Source organism: Pundamilia nyererei, unplaced genomic scaffold (genome assembly GCF_000239375.1).
Source record: "Pundamilia nyererei isolate P.nyererei 1_Seehausen unplaced genomic scaffold, PunNye1.0 scaffold00077, whole genome shotgun sequence".
Lineage (NCBI taxonomy): Eukaryota > Metazoa > Chordata > Actinopteri > Cichliformes > Cichlidae > Pundamilia > Pundamilia nyererei.
Genome location: NW_005187478.1, coordinates 2030223 through 2039063, shown reverse-complemented (window position 1 = coordinate 2039063; position 8841 = coordinate 2030223). Strand labels below are relative to the sequence as shown.

The window sequence follows — 8841 nt, the reverse complement described above, 5'->3', positions numbered from 1 at the left end:
CTGATGTTGCTGTCATTCGGAACCGCTACATCGATCAGCACGATCAGCACTGGCATTGTCCTGTTGGACTTGGACAGGCTGTGTTGTAGAAAAAAGATGCTCAAACAAAATGTTGACTTTCAAGCTCGTTGGAATAGTACAAACTACTTTTTAGATCCTTACACTAGACTTTTGCACAGTACTTCAGGTACATTTTATTTTTTATTTTTTATCTTTACGTGCGATGACATAGTCCCCTACTTTTATTTTGAAATCAAATTATCAGGAAGTGGCGCTTGACATTCGGCATGCGCATATTACCGAGGAAGAAAAGCTGCGGAGTTCAACAACCGACGGCTTAAAACTGTAAACATTAAGAGCCTGGCTGACTAATGTCTGTGGTTGGGATGGAACTCTAAGGTAAAACCCGTTTCGTACACTCTTGCTTTTTTCCTACGTAGTTGTCATTGCTTATGGTATCGGTATATACCGCTCACTACTGATTTAATTAATGTTAGCACTACAGTTTATAATATTCAATCCGTGGCTTGTGGGCTGATGCTAAAACAGCATCTCTGACGACCAGAAATAGTCTAAACGCTTTGGATTATTCTTGAATGTCGTTTATAGTTTAAATTTGTTGTCTCTGCTTGTATTAGGTTGTTTTAACGTTTGTATTGTGAAGGGAATTTCTATCTCAGTGCTAGCTGTAGCACTAGCTTTCCCACATATCCTCGGGAAGTTAAGTAGCGTTAAGAAGCTAGTCCCGATTTTCAGTTTTTTGGAACGCATTTAGCCTCGGAAGACGTTACTTCTCCTTTTATCTCCTCTTTGGCTAAGTCACATACTAACACAACTCAGCACTGGAAATCATAAATTGCCAACCAGTCTGGTAACTGCTAATGCAGCTATCAGCCAACAATTAGCGTGTCTTAGCTAAGCTACATGTCGAAGAGCTAAAAATAAATAACTCATAGAGAGCCGCCTTGTGTTAATGTAGACCGATGGAGTAATATTGGGGATATTTTTGAAATAAAGCTTATGTTAAAATGAGCCTTCTAAGCCCGCTACTGTCTGGATGAACCCACACAGCGCTTTCCATTTTGGGGTCTTGTTTTCTGACTTCGCTCTGATTAGGTTAATTTAATCTAGTGCAGCAGCAGCTGGCTGAAACACTTGACACCTCAGTGTAACCATATGACAAAAACGAGAAGGAAGAAAGAATGTGTGTGTGAAGGAGGGACTCCAGGTTTTGAATGAGTGACATCGACTGGAAGTAAGGCCAGTTGTTGTTGTTTTGTTGTTGTGTGGGGTTTTTTATTTTATTTTTTAAGAGGTTTACTTTTACACAAGAGGTGCAACCGTTAAACAATGTAATGAATTAGCTTACTTTTTTAGTTAACTGTTATTTACATGCATAAAAAAAATCTTGAGATTTAACTTCAGCTGTTCAGCTCATTTCTGTCCACTGATCTTCACTAATTACAGTAGGCTTAAGCATTTACTGCTGTCTCTTTCCATCTCGCTGCAATGGTAGCAGTGTGTTTGAAGTTTGAAACAGTGAGAGCTACTTGTAGTATGTTTGGAGATAGATAGCAGTCTGTTAACTCAACAGTTGGTGGAAGCCAGCTTAGCATTCTGTGCCACTCGTGAGACAGAGAGCTGCTGGCAGTGCTGAGATATTTATTTTTATTTACACTATTGATATTTTATTTTTAGAATCAAGTGTGTGATTTTTATGAAATGGATAAGCAGAAGAAAATGAATGAATGCTTGGATGGATTCATTCATATAGGGAAATTTAGAATGGTCATTGATGGTTGACCAGTTAGAACATAATTTTAATGTTAAAATCACTGAGGATAAGAATTTGATCATAATTTGGAGTAAAGTATGATAACTTCTTGGGTAAAACATTGTTTGGCCTAGGTGGACTGTAAAATATTGAAATCATTCCAGGGTTTTCAGAGTTTTCTGGTAAAGCCAAGATGTTCGAATGAAGTTATACTACGCAGTAAAATGGGAATGCATTAAATTAAAAAGAAAAATGACAGCAATCCCCACCAGCCAGGGTTGGTGTAGGTGTGCCTCAGGTAAGAGGAAAAGAGGACTATGATTGCCTATAGAGAGCCATGCTTTAGTGAGTATCAAAAAAGTTATTGGATGTGGGAAAAAAACTTAAATTAAGACTGGCAGCAGAGGTGTGATACTGGTTGATATGATGATAAAAGTGTTTGATAGGAAATAATTGATGGAATGGAAGAAGGCTATAAGAATTTGTTATAGTGGAGTGAGATGTGAAGGAAGCGGAAAGACACTGTGAGTCACCAGTTCCTGAACATTTACAGAGAGAAGGCTGCACACACATAGTGTCAGCAAAACGCATACAAAGGTTGGTTTTATTGCAGGATCATAATTTGATAGCAGTAGATTGTTTGGTCTCAGTCTTGCTGACAGAAGTGGTCAATTTGGTAGGTAGGATTGTGGTGTGGAGTAAATCACAGGAAAAAATGATTATTCTGCTGTCACAAGAGGTTGTAATTTTTTCCCATCAGCAGGCAGGAATCACAAATCAGATATAAAAAAATACTAGTTTTTATCTTATATTTGTGGGGGTCAGACTAACTGCAGGAAATGCTGATTTGTGTTGTTTTTCTTCACAGGTTAACTTGAAAGTATAGGACCAAACATTGTTCTTCAGTGCATGGATGCAAAGCCAATGCGCAGGTAAGTGTGGTAGTTTTCTGGGAAGAATGGCAAAAGTATGTGGCTGTTAATTCCAGATTCTTTGGTTACTGTTTACCAATTTTCTTTTTAACGGCAGTATTATATCAGATGTGGTAGTCACGGAAATCCTCAATCAAATTCCTTCAGTGTGAGCGTTAAAGATCCTCTATGGCTCATTGACACCTTGTTATGTCACCACATAAGCTTAAAAGGCAGAAAAATCCCTGCTTTACGGGATCAAAGGGGCTGGCTCAATAGAAGTTCTACCCAGAACTCTCTATAGCACTTGGTGGTACTGACCTTAGCTCTGCTGCTTTGTTGGGCTTTTAAATTTAGGTTTAATGGCCCACTGGAGAAGATAGGTGGTGTCACGATGCAGAGCAGGAGTCTGTGAAACAAGACTGGCTAAAAATAAACTTTTCACAGTAAGGGGAAACACCAGAGCCACTATGCAAAATGAAAAACTGTGTTCATGGAGTCTGTTGTGCATGTTACAGGTGAAACGGGATGGACATTAGGTTATTTTTTTTCTCTTTTGGGTGGGGGAAGAATGATCAACATTAGCATTTTTGTATAATGTAACATAATAGTGTATAAGGGCTGAGGTCCCATCCAGATTATAAACATGAGCTTGTTTCATGCATGTGTTGCAGCCATGAACTCGTGCAGTCCAAGCAGAAACCACACAGAATATTGGAAATGTGACTGAGGTGAACTCTTTTCTCTGTTCTGTCTGAGGAAAGAAAATATTCTGACCCGATTTTCCGGAAGTTTAATTGTAAAGGCAGTTTTAGTGTCATTAATGTGAAATGAAACAGCGTAATTCTACATTTGTCATATAAAACTAAAATAGCTGTGTGTAATTGGGTAGGTAGGACCTAATTTAAGACGTTAACACTAAGACAGTATCTAATTATTGTTTTATGCTTTATAGTTAAAAGTTGCCTGTGTTGTGCAACCAGCAGCTTTAAAGGATACTCGTTAGGTCAATTTTCAGGTCCATAATTGTAATCTTTGGCTACTGGAGTAGTTTTGTATGAGTCAAAATGATGCTTATTTATCTTATACTACCTTGTTGTGGCCCCTCAGTTCATCTTCTGTCTGAAATGAGCTATTTTAGCCCTCTAAAGACCACCCACATTTTAAGAGACTTTGATCTGATTGGCTGCCACTTATAAACATAAGGTTTGAACATCAGATCGGTGGGGTGTCGCCAGAGCCAAAGCTAATCGTGTAGGAATGGCGCCTACTCTGACATCATCCAATTACAGGAGTAGAAAAAATTTCCCGAATGTCTCTGATAAGAGTCTGGAGCAGTTTAAATTTAAATCAAAATCTCTATAGGTGCAGCATTTATGTCTCCTCATTTACCCCACTACTTTGACTCCAGTCTTTAAAACGTCACACCTACTTAAGCTTTTTAATTTTGTACTTTTCCTACTGTTACTGTTAGGGCAATTCAAATGACATAATGAAAGGTCAGAATGTTTTGAGTGAAAGCATTAGAGGCTCAGTGTATCATGACCTTTTCTCCTCAGGCCAACAGTTCCTGTGAATGCTGGCTAGATGAAGTTCCTTTTTTAAAAATATCACAGCTGTTTTGTCTTGTTGCTGAGTTGCCCTGGATTACATTGCATTTTATTTTCACATTATTATGTGAAAATATGTCACTCAAAGGATATTTATTTGCTGATTTTTTTTTTTTTTGACTAAGATTTGAAACTTTACATTATGTATTAAATACAATCCACAAAACGTCTTTAACAAAGGTCATGTATGTGCAATGATGTCATTTCTCCCATCTGTAATGGTAAGGACACAAAGTGAAGAGGATGCGTTCAGGTGTTAGGAATTCTTGGCCAGTACTGGGAACATGAGCTGAAGTAAATCCCAACCCCAAAGTCATCCTGGGATTTAAAAAGATGCAGGGGTACACCAAGTCAACCGACCGGTGTGGATAAGTTTACACTGGCTGAGGCACATGCAGGGTACTGACCTTGCTATATTAGGTTCAGCTGATGGCCATAGACTGACACTGTATTCAGTTCAATTCAATTTTATTTATATAGCATGAAATCACAACAACAGTCGCCTCAAGGCGTTTTATATTGTAAGGTAAAGAGCCTACAATAACACAGAGAAAACCCCAACAACCAGACAACCCCCTATGAGCGAGCATTTGACAACAGTGGGAAGAGAAAAACGCCCTTATAACAGGAAGAAACCTCTGTCAGAACTGCTGCGGCTACGATCTAGCCACTTTTTACCGGTATTTTATTGATAATCCTGCACAGAAGCTCAGAGACTCACAGACACAAAGGGGGAGGAGTTTCGTTTGTGCAAATAACTTTTCAAAAAAAACCCAAAACCACTCAACAAAGTCTTGGCTTCATGTTTTGACCTATTCTCCTCCTTTTCATTGTGAGCAAAGCCACCCATGGCGCCTTAAGCCTATTGCAGCATAACTAAAGAAGGATTTAAGGTCACCTAACTGTAATCTTTATCAAAAAGTAAAGTTTTAATCTTGATGCTAAAAGTAGGTGTCCGTATCCCGAATCCAAACTAGGAGCTAGGCCCACAGAAGAGGGGCCTGAAAGCTGAAGGCTCTGCATCACATTCTACTTTTAAATATCCTAGGAACCACAAGTAAGCCTGCAGTTTGAGAGTGAAGTGCTTTTTTTTTTTTTTTTTTTTTTTTTTTTTTTGAGGGGGAGTGATATGAGGTCCTTGTACATGCAGTGCTGCCGTCTTCTGTTTCAGTCCGTTATTACACTCTTAAATCCTACTACTTATTCCTGCGTCTTTCGGGATCTTACAAAGCTTTAAACGACAAGTCGACTATTAAGTCAGTCGTCGACGATTTTAATAGTTAACGTATTCGTGACTAATCGTGGCAGCCCTAGCATGTACTCGGAACACTTTTCTTGTAAAGTAATGCACTATATAACTTAATTACTCCCACGAGAAAGTACTTTGTTACTTCTGTGTTTCTCTGCAAAATGTCCTGAAACACCTTGTCTCGCACTTGTCATTTACAAGTATGAACCTATAAGCTACAGTCTCACACACCAACACATCCTAATGAGAACACACATGATCTTTTCCGTAGTATTTAGATATTAATACAATGCAAAGATGAAAACGAGCACAAAGAGACTTTAGAGTGATCACCACAGTGATTGTACTTTAGAAACATGAGTGGTAGAAACGGAGGGTGCAGCCTGACTGCTCATCACTTTTGTTACCTGTTAAAGTTCGTGGTCCGACTGCCTGGCTGGGGTCAGCATTCTCTCAGCATTACCATCACTGTGGGTTCTTGGCTAGCTTATTCTAATTGAAATTAATTTAATGTAACTAAGAGTATATTGATATGTGCTAATGTCAGGGCCACCAGCGCACGTCAGGACGCCACTGGAATGGACATCACCAGCCGCTGTACTCTGGGGGACCCCAACAAGCTCCCTGAAGGGGTCCCCCAGCCTGCACGCATGCCCTACGTCTCAGACAAACACCCGAGGCAGACCCTGGAGGTGATCAACCTGCTGAGAAAACACCGGGAGCTCTGTGACGTGGTGCTGGTGGTGGGTGCCAAGAAGATCTACGCGCACCGTGTGATCCTCTCTGCCTGCAGCCCGTATTTCAGGTATGAGGAGACACTGTGTGATCCCACATCAGGCTAGTTTATTTACAGCTAAATTCCTGGGCTCCAGTGATTGCTGTGACACAAAAAATAATGTCATCTTTCTTTTTCCCGTTCTTCTTCAGGGCCATGTTTACTGGAGAGCTGGCAGAGAGCAGGCAGACGGAAGTGGTTATTCGTGACATTGATGAGAGAGCCATGGAGCTGCTGATTGACTTTGCTTATACATCACAGGTAGGGATGGTAGCATGCTGTTAGAATTAACCGCAGGTGCACATTAAGTTTAAAAAAAAAAAAAAGACAAACTGATGAAACTGCATATTGAATGTAAAAAAACCTGTCCAAACAAGTCTATGGCGAAGTTTTCCAAAAGTACGAATCAGGAGAGCAAAACCTTTGCAGGCGGCTTTGTTTCCTGCAGAGTACAGTAAGGTCTATGATTAAAATGAAAAACATGTTTCTTGGCTATAACCTTGACTATAGCAGAACTTTCTCAAAAGATGTGAGGAGACTGACATGGAGCCACAGTTTGAATGCATAAAAACGGAGGAGCTGTGGAGACCACACATTGTGATCAATCAGTTGCTAAAGCTAAAAAACTCAGTGTATCTGATGTCCTGATCTGCACCCTTTCAGGTGACTGTAGAGGAGGGGAATGTCCAGACGCTGCTCCCTGCAGCCTGCCTCCTCCAGCTTGCTGAGATCCAGGAGGCGTGCTGCGAGTTCCTTAAGAGGCAGCTGGATCCATCTAACTGCCTGGGCATCAGGGCCTTTGCTGACACACACTCCTGCCGCGAGCTGCTCCGCATTGCAGATAAGTTCACCCAGCACAATTTTCAGGAGGTAAGAACCCACATACAACTGTTCACGGTCGTTTATAATCGCTGTATAGTGCTACGTGTTACAATGATTCTACATGTTGCTTTAGATTGAATGTGCAAAATTTACATTTAGTATACATACGTTAGTATACATTTAGGATATAAAGATTTCTTTCTGTCGTGCCAAATGCGTCTGTTATAAAAATGGTTTACATTTGTAAATGATCTAAAAGTGCCATATCATGGTGTTGTTGGTATAGTAAGGCCATACATTTACGTTCTGTGGTGCGCACAACAAGAAGACAAATGCAGGTAAAGACGACAGTTGGAGCTACTTCAAAGCTTCAGACTTTAAACCAACAAATCACAGTACATAAAATAGAAATCTGTTCCTGCTAAAGGTGAAAGCATCACTTTCTCCACTTCAGGCAAAAACACACTGTCAAGTACAAACGGGCTGTGAAGGTGCAGATACTAACAGCTGGTGATGTGCAACCCAGATGTAACTGCATCAAAAACTATTTTTTCAGATATCAGTGACTTAGTTAACTGGTTTAATAATATATGCTCTTCAATTCAGCATCATGTCGCACTGTTAAAAGTCAGATTCACCAAAGAAGAGAATGAAGAAAGGCTGAACAGAGACTGAAAAAGACTGCTCTCCATATTCCAAGTCTCTCTCAAATAATCTCTTCAACAGATATTTTGAATATAGTCTCACACTTGTGCACTTGACCCTGCCTGTCAGTCGGTCTCTTTCATCTGGCTGGATTCCAGCCAGCGTCGTCCCTCTACTAAAAAACAAACCTCCTTAGAGCCCACTGATTTAAATACTTATAGGCCAATTTCCAATCTGTTTCTTTTCAAAATCCTTAGGAAAGTTGTTGGTCGTCAACTCATTCGGATTTTAGATTAAATAATATTTCCTATAAATTCCAATCAGGTTACAGACACAGCACTGAAACAGCGTTATTGAAAATTATTAATGATGTCCTTATGCACTCTGATAAAGGTGAGCAATCCATTTATGTCCTGCTTGACTTATCTGCAGCCTTTGATACTGTTGATAATGCTACTTATTAGCATACTATGAAGCTGGGTTGGGATCACCGGTTCTTCTCCTTAATAGTTTTTTTTTTTTTTCATACTTATCAAACAGATATTTTAGAATTCATATTAATCAATGTATGCTCTAATCTGCACCGCTCGTTTGTGGAGTGCCTAGGCTTCAAGCCTTACACCAATTCTGTTTATTTATTTATTTTTATATGTTACCCCTGGGTCACCTAGTTAATGGTTTTAATGGGATCTCTTACCACTGCTTTTCAGGATGAAACACAGTTATATTTTTCTGTCAAGCCCAACAACCTCAACAGCCTCTCCTGCCTCAAGGAACATTTCTCTGCCGTTACTAATTGGATGTATTCTAATTTCCTCTCTGTTTTGGTAAAACTGAGGTTCTAGTTTTTCTTTTAAGCGAATGCTGAAAACTCATTTTTAGTTTGGCATTTCCGTAATTCCTTCCCCTTCATTTGTTTGAAACCACACATGCATGTATGATGGAATGAATGTCAAGAAAAGAAGATTACAGGGAGTGCAGAATTATTAGGCAAATGAGTATTTTGTCCACATCATCCTCTTCATGCATGTTGTCTTACTCCAAGCTGTATAGGC

General features: G+C 39.7%; 1 protein-coding gene across 1 annotated transcript in view; it reads left to right on the top strand.

The window, feature by feature from the left end:
- The first annotated feature begins 287 nt into the window (after nt 1-287).
- Nucleotides 288-8841, top strand: part of klhl20 (kelch-like family member 20) — a 19609-nt gene continuing 11055 nt past the window's right edge. The window contains exons 1-5 of the mRNA XM_005737560.1: nt 288-399; nt 2643-2706; nt 6092-6349; nt 6472-6580; nt 6983-7189. Coding sequence (XP_005737617.1) covers nt 2684-2706; nt 6092-6349; nt 6472-6580; nt 6983-7189 — 597 coding nt within the window. The 5' untranslated portion in view covers nt 288-399; nt 2643-2683. The remainder of the gene's footprint in view (nt 400-2642; nt 2707-6091; nt 6350-6471; nt 6581-6982; nt 7190-8841) is intronic.